The 19,522-nt window shown below is 52.8% G+C and overlaps 1 protein-coding gene across 3 annotated transcripts in view; it reads right to left on the bottom strand.

The window, feature by feature from the left end:
* Positions 1 to 19,522, bottom strand: part of TMEM266 (transmembrane protein 266) — a 126,877-nt gene that overhangs the window by 20,454 nt on the left and 86,901 nt on the right. For all 3 annotated transcript variants that reach the window (XM_052659665.1, XM_052659666.1, XM_052659667.1), the window contains exons 6-8: positions 11,801 to 11,857; positions 10,480 to 10,618; positions 7,035 to 7,150 (exon numbers count right to left, since the gene is read on the bottom strand). In XM_052659665.1, the coding sequence (XP_052515625.1) occupies positions 7,035 to 7,150; positions 10,480 to 10,618; positions 11,801 to 11,857 (312 nt within the window). The remainder of the gene's footprint in view (positions 1 to 7,034; positions 7,151 to 10,479; positions 10,619 to 11,800; positions 11,858 to 19,522) is intronic.

Below are 19,522 nucleotides of genomic sequence, written 5' to 3'. Positions count from 1 at the left end.
TGCTTTTGAACTGTGGTGCTGGAGAAGGCTCTTGAGAGTCCCTTGGACTGCAAGGAGATCCAACCAGTCCATTCTGAAGGAGATCAGCCCTGGGATTTCTTTGGAAGGAATGATGCTAAAGCTGAAACTCCAGCACTTTGGCCACCTCATTCAAAGAGTTGACTCATTGGAAAAGACTCTGATGCTGGGAGGGATTGGGGGCAGGAGGAGAAGGGGACGACAGAGGATGAGATGGCTGGATGGCATCACTGACTCGATGGACATGAGTCTGAGTGAACTCCGGGAGTTGGTGATGGACAGGGAGGCCTGGCGTGCTGCGATTCATGGGGTTGCAAAGAGTCAGACACGACTGAGTGACTGAACTGAACTGAAGGCACGACCAGAAAGTCTAACATGCAATTAGAGTTCCAGAGGAGAAAAAGGACAGGATGAGGCCGAAGCAATAAATAAAGAGATCATGGAGGGACTTCCCTGGTGGTCCAGTGGCTAAGACTCCGCAGTCCCGATGCAGGGGGCCTGGGTTCAATCTTTGGTCAGGGAACTAGAGCCCACATGCCGCACCTCAAATCCCCACGTGCTGCAATTAAGATCAGGCACAGGCAAATAAACAAACATTAAAAAGGAGAAGAAATGAAAGGTTTGCCTAAACCTTTGCAAATCTAAGGAAAAACACCAACCCATAAATTCAAGGAACTCAGAAGAATCTCAAGGAAGATAAACACAAAAACCCCAATGCCCTTCAGTCAAACTGCAGGTAAGGAGAAACACCCGTAGCACGTGGGCCTGGGCCTCTGGGAGAGGAAGCACGTGGCAGCTTTGAAGACAAAATGAAGCAAATTTCCCACTGGCAAGCTGGTCCAGTGGGGAAAAAAGGACCATTGTGTGACTTAGGAAGAATGAAAGTGCAGTCACCGCCCTTCTTAATGCACATCATGAGCTAAGTATTTCTAATCAGAGGACCTGACCAAATCAGCTGGGATCCACAGGGAAGCCCTCAGTGTGCATTACTGGAGTGAGTCAGGCCCCTTCCATTGGGCTGGGCTTTTAATGCATGCCCAGGCGGGGCCAGACCCCCGGGGTGGCAGGGCGGGCACGCCCAGCGCATCTCTGCCTTTAATGGTCTGGTTTGTGGAGTACAACTGACATGGCCTTGGCCTGATCAATGCACACTTTGGCCAGAAGCTCGATGGTATCTAATGCAATAGCAATAATTTTCTTCCATCCTATTAGGGCTGTCTGCACAGACTGCCCTGCCTTCAAACCCATCTGCTATTGGGATGGCATCCAATGTTTATTTCCATTAGTTTCACCATTGTTGGTAACAATAAAACTCAGGAGACAGTTGCAAACTAATGATTTAGGAGCAGGGTGATGCTGAATCCGACCTTGGCCCCTTTCCATCCACTGTGAAGATGACTGGTAGTTGGCCATAAATTTAAATTATGGCAAAAGGATAACATAAGTTATTCCTCTGATGGCTAATTTTATCAGCTAAATAGGCTTGTCATTAAAGCTATCGGCTGTTTTACAAATCACTTCCCATGTTTGAAAAAAAACAACTTTCCTTCTCATGGTTGGAGATCTTGAATAATCCAGGTAACAAAGACTATTGTGCTCAGCTGGGGGGCTTTGGCCTCTATAAGAAAAGAGGGGGCTTCTCTAGAATGAGCCAGCCACAAACGCCACCCCAAGAACGAGGAGAACCCCTTTCCTGCTACTCTGAACCTGCTGGCCTCAAAGGACAGGGGTGTAGCCTCTGCACCCTTCCCCTGCTTCCACCGGGAACGCCTGTCCCTTGGGGTCCAGATTATCACCCTGCTTCTTCAGGAGACAGGGGACCTGCATCATCCAGGGAGGACTGATCATTGTGACTGCCCCTCCTGCTATTGGGAAGGGGGGAGCGGAGCTAGGGAACACTGTGGGCCTACTAGGCGGCTACGCAGGTGACTGTTTTCAGTAGGTGCACCGTCTACTGTTGTTGGGGCCTGGTGCCTTAGGTATGAATGTGTAACTGAGTCCACCATCAAACGGGGGCAGAAGCAAGGTCACCAGGTCACCAGCACAAAGGTTACTGCTTTCAGGCCCAGGCAGTAAAAATCATCTATGCACCGTTCGCTACCCTCCCTTTCTTATCCCCTGGCTAAAGGGAGAGAACTCCAGACACTCAGAATAAGCAGCAGCCATGACGTGGAAGAGCCTGGAGGCCAGAGTGACTCTGACACAGTGGCCCTGTACCCCCACCCCCCTCAATGTCACTGCACTGGGCTGCAGTGGGGCAGGGGGCGGGCGGGACAGGTACGCTCCTCGTTAGGCCACTGGATGTCTGGATCTATGTGATGGAGCAGATGGTGTCACTCATTCTAACAGACTTGTACAGATGCCCTGTTTGTAGTGTAGGAAAATGCACACGGAGCCCGGAGTTCCATCCCGGCCCTTCCTTCCATGACAAACAGCGAGACCCTGGGTGAGCCGCAGTCTGTCTCAGCCTCAGTCTTTCCATCTATAAAAGGATTAATAATACCAAGCCTGCCAACTCTGACCATCAAAGTCAAGATGAGCTAAAACACGTGGCAGTGCATTTGTAAACAGTCACCATTATAAATGATTCAGTGCTGTTTTTATTCTCTCTCTCTCTCTCTCACATTTACTGAGAGACTTCAGTGGACCAGACTTTCTATATTACTTGAATTAATCTGAACTTCACAGCATCCTTGTGATATAAGCCTTGTTTCCTCCATTTCTCCAGTGAGGATCCTGAGGTCCAGGGGTGAAGGGGGTGATCCATGTAGCCGAGGTCAGAATTCCTCTTGCTGACTCCCTGGGTGAGAGGATGGCCCCCCACCCCGCAAGCTGCCCTCACACAGGACTCTTCTTTCGGAGCCTATCGCTTGCCCCAGGTCTGAGGCTGTCCTAAGGGGCTCACTGAGTTCCACTGGCTGCCTTGCAGGCTGGGCCCCAAGTCACCCTAGACTGAGCCCCACCTCCTTGGGTCTCTTGCCAGTGATCTCAGGGTGGATGGTGCTGAGGAAGTAGAACTTAGCTCGGCCCACAGGGCCCAGCAGGGAAGAGAGACAAACTTCCATAGGGCTCTGAGCTGGATCGTATTATTGGGGGCCAAAAGTTGTTGCAAGGCTTAGAACGCAAAAAGCGGGTACAATGGGGACTTCAAACTTTGTTTTGAAATTAGAGCAAGGGGCCGGGCAAGGATACACTAAAACCTCAGAGGTGGTTTCATATGACAAATAGGAAGAATATATCATTGCACTGATTTAACCCCTGCTTCGAAAATACCTTTGATTTCTGAAGCAGCCATTTACAGAGACGGACAAAAAGTGCACACCATCTCTCTGAAGGATGGTCACTAGCACCCCTCCTCTGGAATCCATTGGTGTACAGATTGGTGTAACAAAGTTCTGGGTGGACGTACAGGCAGACACCAGAATCCACAGAGAGAGCGAAAGAAGAGCAAATGGGAATGACCTTCCAACCAAAGGACTGTTGAATGCAGGGGTCTGAGGGGACATGCTTCCATCACAGTAATGAGCCATCTGGAGGAAAACTGCAGAAGGCCAGCTGAGGCCGGAGAAAGGTGAGGCCAGCCAACAGAGTGCAGCCCTGTCGCTCCCCGCCACTCGGCCCCTCTGGGCTCCTTGTAGGAATCTGCTAAAGGTGAGGTAGCCCAGTGGCCTGGAGAGACGTGGGACTGAGGGCAGCTCTGAATCCTGTCTCCCTGAGAAGACCAGAGGGCCAGTGTGGTCCAGGGGGCAAGGACCGGAATGAGCCATTAGACGCCCCTCTTCCATCCTCATCCCCCACTGGCCTCAGATTCTCCCATCTGCCAAACCCAGGGGCCCCTCATCTGTAACACAAGGAGGTTCCAGGCCACCTCGGGTGTGGCCACGGGGTAAGGAATCGGCTGCCATGTGGCACAGAAGATGAAACGTACAAGCTGTTCATGTAAGAAGCTGGCAAACCACATCACCCAGAGTCTCCACAGGGTCCCCGGAAGAAGCAATTTAAGCTTTCTTAAAAAGTGAAGATGAATTTTAAAAAGAGTCACTTGACCCGTGAGAGTCCTGACACACCCGACCTCAGCCAGGGGCTCAGGGTGAACACCCACAGTGACGTCCAAGTGACAGTGTCACCTTTGATATGATGGGACGAGAGCGGCACAGGATCTCTGCAGTCTCCCTCCCAGACTCCCAGGACTCCAGTCGAATCATGAGGAAAACACGAGTCAAAACCCAAGAGAGACACGCTATAAAGTGCCTGACCAGCTCTCCCAAACTGTGAAGGCCCCCACAAACAAGAGAGGTCTGAGGGACTTCCAGAGCCAAGGGGAGCCCCAGGAGACAGGATGACTCATTGCCAGATGGTATACTGGACGGGATCCTGGAACAGATCAAGGGCATTCGATAAAAACTGAATCTGAACGATGTGCGGACCTTGATAATAACGCATCAATGGTGTGTTAACTGTGGCACACGCATGATGTTGAGGTAAGATGTCCACAGGGGGAAATGGGGTAGACCAAGCGCATGTGGGGACTCAGCTACCGTCACGGTTGTCCTTTAAGTCTAAAACTGTCCTGAAAAATAAGAGCTGGCAAACAGTTATACAAATACATGCCAGGGAGAGAGCAAGGTGAATGCAAAGTGATGCCACACATTTCACTGGAACTTTGGATAAATTTCAGTTTCTTAGGTAGAATACACGAATTTAGTTTGGAAATTGCTTCATTGAACCCTAAGAATTCCAGCCGGGAAAGAGAGTTTGTGACCAAGATGAACCAGGATGGGGCGGGGTGGGGGTGGGGACAGCAGAGAGAGACTTTGTGGACGCTGTTAGGAGAGCTGAGGGGAGCCAGGTCTGTGCCCACAAAAGAAGGGCTGTCCTCAGGCTCTGATTTTAAAGCACCCTGGTGCTCACCCTGATCAAGGTTTTAACCAAGCCCTGAGAAGTGACCTGGGTAGAAAAATGTCATGGAACAAGACCCTAAGCAAGGTGGGCTGGGGAAGAAGGGCATCCAGTTAGGACACCTGGATCTACTCCTGGCTCTAAAAGCCCTCACTTAGCTGTGTGCTCTTGGGAAAGTCACTACTCCTCAATTTTCTTACCTGTAAAATGGGTGTGTCAGGGGAAATAGGGGTTAGTTCTCATAGAGTCACTATTTATCAGGTGCTGGGCTTTAAGCTAAACAATCCCACAGCCATCCTTCCCGGATTTTATTACTAGCCCCATTTTTCAGATTAGGAAAACCAAGGTCCAAAACCACAAGTAGCCAAGCTGGCTTTGCACTCAGGTCTGTCCGTAACAACTTAACTATTCCAAGCACTTTCCTCTCAAAGGATCTGGCCACCCCTGATATACCATGAGCCAGCACTCACATTTCTTTAAAGGCATTTGTTGCCCAGTCAAGTCTCAAGCCTGGTCTTACAATCCAGTTGAAAATGAAGTGTCTGTCTGCTCCACCCTGTGGAGCGGGCAGGGCCGAGCTCTGGGAGAGTGGAGAACTCAGTCACAGCTCTAGCCAGCCCCTCCCGCCCTCCTGGCAGCCCCCTGGGATTCTAGCCCGTCTGGCCCTTTTTTGCTGTCTTAACTCAGATGACAGGCTTCAGGTGTTTTTTAAATTAAAACGGTTTGTTTCTGTTCATCTCTTTTCCAGATGTCACTACCTAGAGGGAATTTGTCTTTATTTATGGGCTCTTTCCTGCGCGGAGTCCAAGGGAGTCTCCCTCTGGCCCAGACCCCCGGGAAGGAGGCCACATGGAGCGGGTGATGTGAACCAGGACAGCAGGAACACGGGGTCCCCGGGGGCTCAGGATGGGGTCGCGGTGGAAAGCAAGGGAGGTGGGCTGCCGCCAGGGCTTCCCCTGGCCACGCGGCACATGGGCTGTTAACGTGAGGCTCGTGGGGCCAGCTCGCTCTCTGCGGCCTGGGAGGCCATGCATTTATGAAGAGCAGATGCAGGGCTTTCATGAGGCCAAGTGTGGCTGAGCAGGGCATTCGTTTTCCTATAAGACAGCAGACGAAGCTGCCGGACCATGCTCTGGCCAGGTCCTGGATGAGGCTCAAGGTGTCATCTCCCTGACCCCAGACCCTGCTCCCCTTGGTGGTTCTACAGCCTCTTCCAGGCTTCATTCCCATCTCCACTCCTGCCTCTCCCATCCGTCCTCCAATGGTGGCAAGGAAGAGCCACCAAAAATTCAAATCTGGGGACTTCCCTGGTGATCTAGTGGCTAAGACTGTGCTCCCAGGGCAGGCTAGGTGGCTCTGATCCCCGGTCAGGGAGCTAGACCCCCCACGCCACGACCAAGACCAGGCACGGCCAAAGTAAAACTAAGCTTCACACCTGCGCAGATCCCCCTGCTGCTGCTGCTAACACCCCAGGTTTCTTCCCTCTCATCAGGATGGAAGCCAAACTACCTCTGGTTAGCCGTGCAGAGGACAGGGGGTGGAGGGGAAGCGATGGGCCTTGAGTGAGGCCTAGAATCCTAGGCAGACCCTCTTCCGGGCCCAGCTGCCCACCCCCAGCCCACCTACCCCCCTCAGCACAGCCTCACAGGGCCCCTCCCTGTCTCTGAGTCTTTTTCTTGGTTCCCAGAGGGCAGAGGGCACTGCTGATGCCTCTCTGGTGGGTCGGGGGTCCTGGGTGGCAGCTGGCCCACCACGATGCCTGGCAAGCTCTGCACACAGAATCTGACTCCCCTCGCCTTTCAGAGACCGTGGTGCCCAGAAGACCCTGATAACTGAGAAGGTGACTCAGCTGGTTCAGGCTGGAGAGCTGACTGGTCACCACAGCAAGATGAAAAGAAGCCTGGCCTGAGTCCAGGCCTGGCTGGGCACAAGTGACCTTAGAGACACGTCTCCTGACTCTGGGCCTTGGGCTCCCCATGTGTCTGTGAAGGGGCCAGAGGAGCTCGCTGACCACAGGGCCCCTGCAGCTCTGACACCCTGGGTGGGGGGCTTTAGGCACCACTGGTGTTCTCTGCCTAGGATGGACCCGGGCAGAACTGAGAGTGGCCACGCGTTACCCCTTGCTCCTGACAGATCTGCGTCAGTCTCTCCAGCTGCTCGTCTTGGATGGCCTTGGCCTTCTCATACTGCTGGATGACCATCTCCATCTCCACCTTCACCGGCAGGACGTAGGCTGCAAGACAGAGACAGCCCCATGAAGAGCTTGGCAGTGGCAGGGCTGGGAGGGAAAGGGGCAGTCCCAGCGTCCAGCTAGCAGCAGGTTCAGGCCCAGGTGTGGTTCCCAGAAGATCCAGCAGTGCAACGGCAGGCGTGGTACCTAGGTACCAACAGCACCCAGAAAGTATAAGAGGGCTAGAACCCTAAGCCATTGTGACCGAGATACCCGTTTTCCTCCTTTTCCATAGTGACATTCTGCATATGTGCTCAGTTGCTCAGTTGTGTCTGACTCTTCACAACCCCATGGACTGCAGCCCACCAGGCTCCTCTGTCCATGGAATTTTCTGTAATTCTGGCTGTGCGCATGGCTGCCTGGTATGAGGACTATATTTTCCAGTCTTCTTTGCAGCTGTGACCAGCCATGAGACTACATCCTGGACAATGGGATATAAGCGCAGGTGTCATGAAGCAGCTTCCAGAAGCCTTTCTTAAAAGGCAGCTGGGGTTGATGAGGAAGTGGAGATATTCGAACCTTCCCACACTGCCGGTGGGAATGTAAAATGGGGCAGCTGCTCTGGAAAACAGCAGTTCTTCAGAATATTCAACAAAGAGTGACCACGTGGCCCAGTAATTCCATTCCTAGGAATCTAAGAAAAATGAAAACATATGTCCACACAAATCTCGAACCTAAGTGTCCACAGCAGCCCAAAGTGGAAACAGCCTAAATGTCCATCAGCTGACAGATGGACAAATAAAATGTGGTACGTCTATGCAATGGAGCACTTCAGCTCAGTTCAGTGGCTCAGCCGTGTCCGACTCTTTGTGACCCCATGGACTGCAGCACGCCAGGCTTCCCTGTCCATCACCAACTCCTGGAGCTTACTCAAACTCACGTCCATCGAGTCAGTGATGCCATCCAACCATCTCATCCTCTGTCGTCCCCTTCTCCTCTCGCCTTCATTCTTTCCCAGCATCAGGGTCTTTTCAAATGAGTCAGTTCTTTGCATCAGGTAGCCAAAGTATTGGAGTTTTAGCTTCAGCCTCAGTCCTTCCAAAGAATATTCAGGACTGATTTTCTTTAGGATGGACTCGTTGGATGTCCTTGCAGTCCAAGGGACTCTCAAGAGTCTTCTCCAAGATCACAGTTCAAAAGCATCAATTCTTTGGTGCTCAGCTTTCTTTATAGTCCAACTCTCACATCTATACATGACTACCGGAAAAACCATAGCTTTGACTAGACAGACCTTTGTTGGCAAAGTAGTGTCTCTGCTTTTTAATACGCTGTCCAGGTTGGTCATAGCTTTTCTTTCAAGGAGCAAGCATCTTTTAATTTCATGGCTGCAGTCACCATCTCACAAGAAAAAGGAATGAAGTCCTGATGCATGCTTGGGCTTCCCGAGTGGTGCTAGTGGTAAAGAACCCACCTGCCAATGCAGGAAACAAGAGAGATGTGGGTTCAATCCCTGGGTCAGGAAGATCCCCTGGAGAAGGAAATGGCAACCCACTTCAGTATTCTTGCCTGGCGAATCCCATGGACAGAGGAGCCTGGTGGGCTATAGTCCATGGGGCCACAAAAGAGTCAGACATGACTGAAGCAACTTAGCACGCATGTACACATGCTACAACATGGATCAATCTTGAAAACATTAAGCGAAAGAAGGCAGATACAATAGACCACATATCATATTATTTCATTTAAATGAAATGCTCAGAAGAAACAAATCTATAGAGATGGAAAGTAGATTAGTAATTGCTTAAGACTGGAGGAGAATGGGGAGTGAGGCTAATGGGTTCTTCTTGAAGTGATTTTTTAAGTGCTCCAAACTTAAATTTTGGTGATGTTTGCACAATTCTATGAATGTACTAAAAACCACAGAGTTGTGCCTTTTAAATGGGTGAGTCTTATGGTATGTAACTGTATCTCAGTAAAGATGTATAAAAAGAAAAGGCAGCTGGGGCTTTCCTTTTGACTCTTTATCTTATTCCTTTCTTCCGTCTTTCTATTGGCTGGAATGAGGATGTGATAGCAGGCACGGATGCAGCCATCTTGGACCGTGGGGTGACTTTGGAAATTAGGCTATGTGCAGCAAAGCAACAAAATAGGAGGAACCTATTTTGGATGCTCCTTATTGACCCTGGACTGCCTACCTGCAGCCTCTCATGTGAGAGGAACAGGCTTCTATTTTAAGTCACTGCTATTCTGAATCTAGTTACTCACAGTCAATCCTACTTATAAATGAAACACATTGAGACCCAGAGGAGAGCCCCTGGACTCTGGGTTGGAGAACCTGGAGCATTCCAAGCCAGTGGCAGCCCCACAGACCCCTCCTCTGGCAGTTCTCTGGGCTCTTGGGAAGTCTCAGGATCAACTCTTGACCTGACCTTGGCCTCTGCCTTTCACACTCTTCTCACACCTCTCAGAACCCAGCCCTTCCAGACCCTTCAGAAACCTCGGTCACATGCCTCTTTTGCCACTATGTTCTAGAACTCTCCACGTCTCAATTCTCCAAGTTCCTTTCCACCCACAGCATCCCAACCTCCAGATGCTCTCTGGCTGCTGTAGGAATCATGCAGATAAGAGAAGTCAGAATGTTTCTGTTTGCTTCCAAACTCAAGGACAGCCCATGAGTCCCTGAGACCTGTCTCCAGGCCCCAGAGGCTGCCCCAAGTGGGCCCACTGTCCCCGGGGTCTCTGCCAAAGCCAGTTCACACCCAGAGTGAGAGTGGCAACCAACCCCCATCCATTCACACAGCGCATCCCGATCATGATGCTCCCAGTGACTCAGCAACCCCTGACGTGTCAGGACAAAAGGGAACAGCTGGGAAGAGCATTCACAACGGGGGCTGTCAGGATGCATCGGTGTGAGAGTATCCAGCTGTCCACAGCTGGCAGAGAGGAGCCAGAAGGCGCTGTTCGTGCCCTGGAGGGAGCGGATGTTCTCAGGGACAGAGCTGAGAGCAGGGCCTGTGCGGATGGGGGAGGCTGAACGTCTAAGGGAGCACCCGTAGGCCTCAGGCATCCTGCCTCCACTTGCAGCTCAAGGCTGCTTTGCTGTGTGACCCTCCTCCCTCGGGGCCTGAGCCTTCCCACCTGTGAAATGAGAGGATGGATGAGACGATCCACCAGCACCTTCCCAGAGTGGACCTTCCGAAGCTGGACCCGATCACATCCCGGTTTGATGAGAACCCTGGATTAGGGGCTCCCTGAGCAGATGTCAAGCCCCACAGTATTCACAGGGTGGGACGTGGGGGTGGGAACCGAGGAAAGGCTGCCCCGACAAGGGCGAGACCCCAGAAGCTGTGCCGCCCTTCCCGCCTCCAGCTCAGCCCCTTTGGGTCACTCACCATCAATCACCCTCTTCACCCGCCAGATCCGGAACATAATGATGAGGCTGATGGCATCCCAGGGGCTCCGGGGCCCATTGGCCACAGTGGACGCCACCATCGGGGCCAGGGACAGGATGATCACTGCCCCGTCAAACACCTGTGAGAGGAGGTGGATGTCAGCATCCTGGGCCACCTTCCTGAACGTCCTGGAACCAGTGACCAGGTCAGGCAAGGCAGCTGGCACTGGCCAACGATGCCCTGCAGCCCCCTCTGAAGGTCACCGCCCATCCCTGGCTACCTCTCCTGACCCTCCCTAGTCTTTAGGGGCCTCTCCCTGCTGGACATGCTCCTGAGCACTGTCTCTCCTCCCAGTGACCTCAGTCCATTGCCAGCCTTGGTTCAGGCTGCTTCGGACTACTCCAAGCTTCTTTTTCAGCATCTGCCTCCAGCATCTTGTCTCTTCTTGCGACAGGCTTGCCTCCATGTCACAGGGTTCCTGCGCTGGCCTCTCTGAACCTCTCAGTGGCAGCAGGGGCTGAAGGAAGGCCCCTTCCCCTTGGGAAGCCCAGAGTCTGCATCGTCTTCATCCAGGGCTGGTGCTGAGTCTCTAACTCTGCCTGCAGGCAGAGTTCGGAGAGGAGGGGACCCCCGCCTAAGCTTCAGCTCTGGGCCCTGCCCTGCCATCAGCCTGTTTCAGCGTGGCCTTGGTCTGAAACTTCCACAGGCCAGGCCTCACTGCTCCCAGCATTTGACCCAAAGAGGCTAAAAAGTGTGTGTTGGTGGGGGGTGAGGAAGGAATGGGCAGCAGACACTGACCTCCTTGCCTTGTCCTGTGCACACCAAACTCGAAGGACAGCCAGCCTCCCCAGCACCCCACCTCCACCCATCACACCTCACCTCCTTTTCACATGAAACAGAGCAATTGGTTTGCTCTGCAGAAACCCAGGCTGAGAAGCACATCTAGCGTCCCCTCACTCTGCTCTCCGACCACGGGACCATTTTAAAGAGTACATTTGTTTTCAAACACATTTCAGAAGTCTTCCAAAACGATTCAAGCATAACTTTTTAAATTTTGCAGAACTTCAAGGAGATATTTTAGACCATATTCTTTCGCTGGACGATTTTCTCAGTCGTCTCCCCTCCCCACCCGCCCAATGGCACAGCTGGACAGACTCGTGTGTCCAGTGTGGGAGGCAGCTGGCCTTTGCTGATGGCTCCCACCCAGGGACAGATAGGACAGTGACAGTTTCCAGCTTCCAGGATGGCTGGCTCGGGGGTGCGAGGGACACTCCAGCCTCCAGGATGGCTGGCTCGGGGGTGCGAGGGACACGGTCTTTACCTCTATCTTGTTTTCAATATAATCCCAGATCCCGAGCACCACAATCCGAAGAACAGTCTGGGGAGAGGAAGTGAGAAAGAGGGCATGGTTACTGCTCTTCCTACCTGCTTCCACCAGCAGAGAAGACTCCAGAGCTGAGAGTCCAAGGCTCTGCTTCCTCGGGAAGAGCCTTCCCCTAAGGGTATCTCGGTTCGTGTGCCCTCCCCAGCCCTGCCTTGAATGCTGCAGCTCAGGTCTGCGTTAGCACTGGTGCCAGCCCCTGGCTCAGCACCTTCAGTGCACCCACTGAACACAGATACACTCTGAATCCTTGGAATGGACGCTCAGAACTCTGCCTCCCTCTCCAGCCAACTCTTGCACTCCTGGCATGACACAAAGCACTTGAGAACCTACAAGCATGCAATTCTTTCTCCTTCACCTTGTCTTCTCATGTGGCAAAGGCTGCTCCCCTACCCCCAATCTCTCTTCTCACAGCCACCCAGAAAAAGACTACATTTCCCAGCCTTCTTTGCATCTGGAGCAGCCAAGTGAGAAAGTTCTGGCCAATGGCTTATGAGCAGAGAAGCTCTGTGTCCCACCTCTCAGTTGTGAGCTTTAGGGGATTAGTCTCTTCCTCCTCTTTTCTTCTTCCCAAAGACTAGAATGTGGGCGTGTGAGTGTGGTGGGGAGGTGTGTTCAATTAGGCACTGCTGGGTCCCCATCAGCCCCACATCACCACGTGAGCCTAAAGAGCTGGTCCCACCTGTCCTTCCATGAGAGAGAAATGAATCCCATCTTGTTTAAGCCCCTGTGTTTTTGGTTTTCTTGTTGGAGCATCTTGGCCTGTGTGCTAACCAGCAGGGCCTCTTTCCCTTTCTCTACTTGGAAAGGCTTTCTTCTCCTTCAGAAAGTGAAATTTGCTCAGTCCTGTCTGACTCTTTGACACCCCATGGACTGTATAGTCCACGGAATTCTCCAGGCCAGAATACTGGAGTGGGTAGCCTTTCCCTTCTCCAGGGGATCTTCCCAACCACTCAAACATCACCTCCAGGAAGCTCCTCTGCCTTCTCCAGGCTTGGTGCCTCTTTCCTGGGTGTCCCTGTAGTCCTCGGAAACATCAATCGCTGCTGTCCCCTCCCCCAGCACTTCATCTTACCTTGTGGCGACTGCCTGCCTGATGCCCCAGTTAAGGATGAGGAGACACTGTCTGATTTCTCTCCGTTATCCCAGTCTCTGGCACAGAGTGACACTGAGTGCTTACCCACGTGCGTGATGAATAAATGCATGACTGACTGATTCCTTAAAACCCTCCGTAACTCATTTCAATGCCTCTACCTTCTGGGGTGGTTTCCTCACCAAGAATACCTTTTTCTCCAAAGAAGATACTTAGAACCTGGTCTTGTATGACCCTGGTATAATTGTCTTAGGTCCTTCCCTGAACCAAGGTGAGAAGTTCACGGCAATTCCCTCCAGGTGGGGTCCGTTCTCCCACACACCTATAGGATTGGGTTGGCCAAAAAGTTTGTTCAGAAAACCCACCCAAATTCTTTTTTTGCCAGCCCAATACAAGGTCAGCCACCTGAACTTGGCAAAAGCTGCAGAAAGCCTAGGGATCTCTATGCATACTTAGGCCACAAAAACGACTGGCTGCTAAAGTTTACCCCTTCCTCATGAAGGACTGTCCCGATTTCCATGAGGGGATGAGAAGGAGGGATGCTGGTGGCGGCCTGTTATGTCACCATGTTTGAGAACACAGAGGGACACATGTAGCCTGAGTCCCTTCCATGCGGTTCCCCGATCTCTCACTTAACTGCACCGCAGCTCTGAGTGGGTGCAGAGGGAACTGGGTTGGTGGTCTGGTATCTTGAGGTCACAGCTCAGTAATGGGCTGGCTGTGTGGCAAAGTCAAATCCCCTCTCTGGGCCTGTTTCCTCTTCCGCTGGAGAGATGGGTTAGAAGATACACATCTTCCAGTTCCGTATGAGACTAACATTTGCCATCTGGATGTATCAGTAGGTTGCAAATCCTGGGCTGGCCCTCTTCACACATGACTCCCACTTTACAGAAGGGGAAGCTGATGCTCAGAGAGGTTAAGGAATCTGCTCAAAGTCACTCAGGCGTTGGGCAGTGAGTCAGCATCTGGACCCAGAGGTCGTTGACTCTGCGTCGTACACTCAGGCTGCATTAGAACACCAGACTGTCCCAGTGTCTTCTGTTGTTCACGCCCTCGAATTGGGCTGACTTTGAAACTCAGCATTTGTCTCCTCTGAAAGGATACACCAGCCACATCCACCCCAAACACACAATTCTGAGGCTCCCAAAGCAGAAAGTCCTGGCTAGCACAGAGGGGAACAGGGTCTGGTCCAAATATGATTTCTCCTTCTGCCGCTCCTTTTGAGATTGTGGTAAAATACATACACACACACACACACACACACACACACACACACATTTTAGACTCTGTGGCATAAAGTACATTCACATTATTGTGCAAACTTCACCATCATCCACCTCCGGAACTTTTTCATCTCCCCACACTGAAACTCTTGTGCCCATTACATACTAATTCCCCATCTCCCCACTCCTGCAGCCCCTGGAAACCACTATTACACTTTCCCTTCTCGGTTTGACTACTCTCAGAACCTCATTAAAAGGGAATCATCCTGCTTCTTTATAAACAAAGCAGCACTTACTGAAAAGTCAGTGGCCCAGGATGGGGAGTGAGGGGGAGGAGGTGGAGGAGGAAGGGAGCTGGCCAGGCTGAGACTCAGCCAGGAACCCGCAGAGGGGAGGGGCAGGCAGCATACACGCAGCCTCTGTGGTCTAGGAAGGGATGGAGGCTTGATGAGCTCCTGGGCCAAAGTGGTGCCAGGAAGGCAAGCAGAACAGCAGAAGCACCTGCCTCCTGCCTGCCTTCCTTGCTGGTCCATCCACATAGACCCCCACCCTCCCTGCCAACCAAGGGAGCCTTTTCCTTCTAGCCCAGCCCATGGAAACAGAACAGCTAAAAGCAGCTGTGGGGAAATGGCCTGGAACTGGTGGCTCTGAGTCAGGGTCAAAGCCAGAATGAGAACCCAGCTCTGAAACCCCCCACCCAGGGGCTTTTCCCCTGTAGCATTCTTTGCAGGTATCAAGCCATGCTGCCCTCCCACCTCACAGCCCCCACCATGGGTCTCGCCCCAGTCGACTAACCCATTGATAGCTAGTGTTCCTCAAAGTGCTGGCAAGGACCCCCTACTTCAGCAACATCTGGGTTGTTATTTGTTGTTCAGTTGCTAAGTCGTGTCTGACTCTTTATGACCCCGTGGACTGCAGCTCGCCAGGCTTCCCTGTGCTTCACTGTCTCCCGGAGTTTGCTCAGACTTATGTCCAGTGAGTCAAAGATGTTATCTAACCATCTCATGCTCTGTTGCCCCCTTCTCCTCCTACCCTTAATCTTTCCCAGCACCAGGTTCTTTTCCAATGAGTCGGCTCTTTACATCAGGTGGCCAAAGTATTGGAGCTTAATTTCAGCATCAGTCCTGGGGTTTTGTTTAAAATGAAGATTCCTGGACTCTCATGGAGATCCAGGATGTCAGGACCTCTGGGTGAAGGGCCCAGGAATTTGCCTTTTAAACAAACTCCCCTGGGGTCCCTAAAGAATAGCGGAGATGTATGAGGTGACAATGCCCTGGGTGAAACCAGGGAGGCCACATGCCCAGACGCAACAAGAATAAAGAGAGTTCGATTAGGAATCAAAGGTCAGGGCCCCTTTCTGGTTCTGACTAACCCCTACTAACCATGGGACATTGTCCGAAGCCACCCATCCCCCACCCCAAGACCCTCAGCCTTGTGATCCTGCCCCCAAGCGCTGCAAAGGTCTTTAAGGCAGGGAGGGACTGAGGGACCTGTACCCTCAATGCCAGCTGCCTCTGTCCCTTCTGGGACTAAGAGTTTTCAGTCTCCTTCATTCCAGTCTCACCTTCCAGAGATGAGGTTGCTCTAATGTTCAAGATAGGCTTGGCAAAACCTACAGGATGTCACCATTTATCATTTACTATAAGCCAAGGTCTTCTGCCATTTTACAGATACAGAAACTGAGGCTGAGAGGGGCAGGTAAGCCTTCTGGCTCCCAGGCCCCTCTTCCTTCCTACCCCAGGGCCCTCATCTTTTCCCCTGGGAAGCTCTGCTCTCAGGAGGGACACCCCTCCCTTCTCCCCAGGGAAGGGGCTCAGGCTTCAGGGAGCACGAGGGTGGGTGGGAAGACCTGACCGTTGCACCTGCAAAGAGTCGGAAATGAGTTAGCAACTGAACAGCAACAACAACAACCCCTTCTCCAGGCAGAGAGATTCCCTGGCTCATTGACTGGTGAGCAGAGTGGGGCTGGCACCCTTGCCCCCCACAGACCCATCCCCAAAGCTGGGCCCACCAGCCAGGAGGAAGGAAGCAGCAGGCCTCTCGCCCTGAGCCTGTGCCCCTGCAACACGGCAGCTGGTGGGTTTGGGGAGTGCGGCGGGCTCTCTGGGGAGCCGCCTGGCCTAAGGAATACCCCTGGTGGGCACCAGGCCGCTGGTGGCCGACCCCTGGTGCTTCCTCAAGAAGTCTACCTATCCCCGGGCAGGCTTTCGCTGCCAAGATGAATGCAGGCTCCCTCCCCTGCAAGCCCCCTTTTAAACTAGAGCAGCAAGAGGTAGGCACACTGCCCGGGATTCAGCTAAGAGGAGAACTTCGGAAATGGGAGCTGAAAGCAGTCTTCAACTTGTTTACAAAAGAAAGGTTTATCAGGTGAGAAACCTTTCAGGGCTGGCTGCAGGGCAGCACAAGCGCGCCCCCTGGAGTTAGGCGTTGATAAAACAGGAGCAGAGCAAGCAGCTCCCCGACTTCCCCGCTTCACCCTCAGGTCTCCCAAATGTGCGGGGATCCAGATGGTGACGGGAATCTGCTTGCTCCCTGGGCAGCCTCCGCCCTAGGGGTCCAGAGGTGACCCCGCACCAGACACCGTAGCCGACGGGCGCACTGGCTGCACTAGTTCCATTTCCCCAGGTGGTTCCCGGCTACCTTAAAAGAATGGGTTCCAGGCCGGCAGGATAGAGCATGCTGGCGACCACGTGACCAAGGGCAGTGCGTTAAGCCCTGACATGACCCGGCTGTGTGCTCACGGTGCGGGGGGCTGCGGGGGGCTGCAGGTGGGGGGGGAGGCTACCGTGCTAGGCATGGGTAGGAGAGCCTGGAACCCACAAGACAAGCAGAGTTTGTTCCAGAACTCCCTCTCAGCATATGATCACCTCCGCCTCCTCGGTCCTGAAACATCTCTCACTGACCCCAAGTCTCCCTTGAGCCAACCCCCCGTCTCTTCTCTCAAGTTTCTGAAGAGATGTCTCCACTAAACCCACTGCAACCTGCCGCCGGCCCCCACCACAACTGCTTGCACCTGGTAATTAGTGCTGACTCCTCAGCAGCTTGGGGGGGGGCACCCCTGGCTTCCTTGGTTGGTTCCCTTCCTTCCTTCTTTGGTTTCCAGGGTCCCAACCCCTCTGGATTCTCCTCCCACCTCCTGGCTACAGCTTCTCAGTCAGCTTTCCATCCTCAAATTGTTTCCCTGGGCTCCATTTGTCCTCTCCTGCTTCCTGGTCCCCAGATGACGGCACCCTTGACTTCAACTCCCCCTGGACATCTTGAGGCCTCCCTCCCTCCCCTCGCTGCTCCCCCCTCTTCCTGCAGCAGTTTCTGGGCGTAGTGAAGGGCATCCCCACCCCCTCTTAGGAGACCAGTCCCCCTCCCCCTCCAAGCCATGCTTGCCCCCTCTCTTGCTCACATGCTCCCCTCGATGCTGGCCAGTCCCCACATCCTGCAGTTTAGCTCCTTCAGCTCCGTCCAGCTTGTTCCTTCCTCTGTCCTGCTTCCACTGCTCTGGGTCAAACCTTTAACCGTGAAGCCGAACCACATCTCCCAAATAGTCCCCAAACTCCAGTCTCCTCCCACTTCCAACACCCACTCCTCACTGCCTTACCTGGGCGATTTCTCTAAAAGGCCAATTTCATCACTTCCCTCTCCTGCTTGGAGCCTCCTCCCCACTCTGAACACGATGCCCCAATCCTGAGCAAGCCACCCTACTCCTGAACAAGATGTCCCATTCTTGAGCAAGACCTGGAAAGGACCTCGTGACCTGGCCTGGTCCCCAGAACATCTCTCAACACCTCCCCTGCCGGAGTCAACACCCCGACATGCTGTGGTCGCTCTTTCTCAGTCCCTTGTTCGCTCTGTGACCACTGCCTGAAGGCCCTCCATGCCCGCACCCATCGGCAGCTCACACATCCAGCAGAAGCTTGCGGCCCCTCTGAGGTCTCCCACTGACTGCAGTGGGAGATTTAAGCTCACTTTCTTGTTCTCATTATACACGTCTGCTTGGCTCCTTCCCAGTAGACGGTAAACCCCTGAACTGGGCCTGCGTCTTGATTATCAGGGCAGAATCCTCATGCCCAGCACCACCTACAGAGCCAGCACCTGGCACAGAGTCACTCAAAAGTAGGAGCCAGATGAATAAGTGAGAGCTTCCACTTTTCAGGTGCCTCCTCTGTGCTTCCCAGGTGGCACTAGTGGCAAAGAACCTGCCTGCCAATGCAGGAGACTTGAAAGATGCAGGTTTGATCCCTGGGTTGGGAAGATCCCCTGGAGAAGGAAACAGCTACCCACTCCCAGTGGTCTTGCCTGGAGAATCCAACAGACAGAGGAGCCTGGTGGGCTACAGTCCATAGGATCACAGAGTTAGACACGACTGAAGCGACTTAGCACACGTGCACCTCTGTGCCAGACTCTCTGTCAGGCACTGGGAGATTAATTTTATGGGTCAACTTGGCTGGGCCACAGGTATTCCGATGTCTGGCCAGACATCATTTTGGGGTGTGTCTGGGAGGGTGTTTCTGATGAGATTATCATTTGAACCAGACTTGAGTAAAAGCAGACTGCCCTCCCCAATATGAGTGAGTCTCATTCTTTTCAATCCACCGAAGGGCCAAAGAAAGCAAAAGGAGGAAGATCTGCTCTCTCTGCTCTAACAGCCAAAGTTAAAAGAAACCGTGATCAACTGATGTGTGGCTACACCAAGTACGGTCTATCCATACAAGGGAAGGAGGCTGAGACATGAAAAGGACACAGGCACCGAACCACACTCCATGTGAATGAATCTGAAAGCATGTTGCGCGAGAAAGCCAGACACAAAAAGTCATATATTGAATATTTCCACTTTTATGAAATATCCAGAATAGTTAAGTTCATAGAATCGGAAAGCAGACTGGTGTGGTTGGCAGGGGCTGGGGGAAAGGGGGAGTGGGGGAGTGGCCATTCAGTGGGGACAGCGTCTCCTTTGTGGAGATGAAAATGCTTTGGAACTAGGAAGGGGCAATGGTTGCACAGCACTGGGTGCTAAAGGCCACTGAACCTTTAAAATGCTGTTATGTCGGGACTTCCCTGTAGTGTAGGCAGGGAAGTCTACAGTGCAGTGGTTAAGAATCTGCCTGCCAATGCAGGGGACACAGGTTCGATCCCTGGTCCGGGGTCATCCCACATACCTCTGAGAAGCTAAGCCCCTGTGCCGCAGCTACTAAGCCTGCACACTCTAGAGCCTATGCTCTCACCTCAATGAGTAGCCCGCACGCCGCAATAAAGAGTAGCCCCCCTCTTGCCATGACTAGAGAAAGCCTCCGTGCAGCAACAAAGACCCATCACAGCCAAGAATCAACTGATAAAAATAAAAGGCTCTGTTTT

The sequence above is a fragment of the Budorcas taxicolor genome, chromosome 21 (assembly GCF_023091745.1).
Source record: "Budorcas taxicolor isolate Tak-1 chromosome 21, Takin1.1, whole genome shotgun sequence".
NCBI classification, from domain to species: Eukaryota; Metazoa; Chordata; class Mammalia; order Artiodactyla; family Bovidae; genus Budorcas; species Budorcas taxicolor.
Note: the sequence above shows the minus strand (reverse complement) of the source record. Positions and strands in the feature narration are given on the sequence as shown.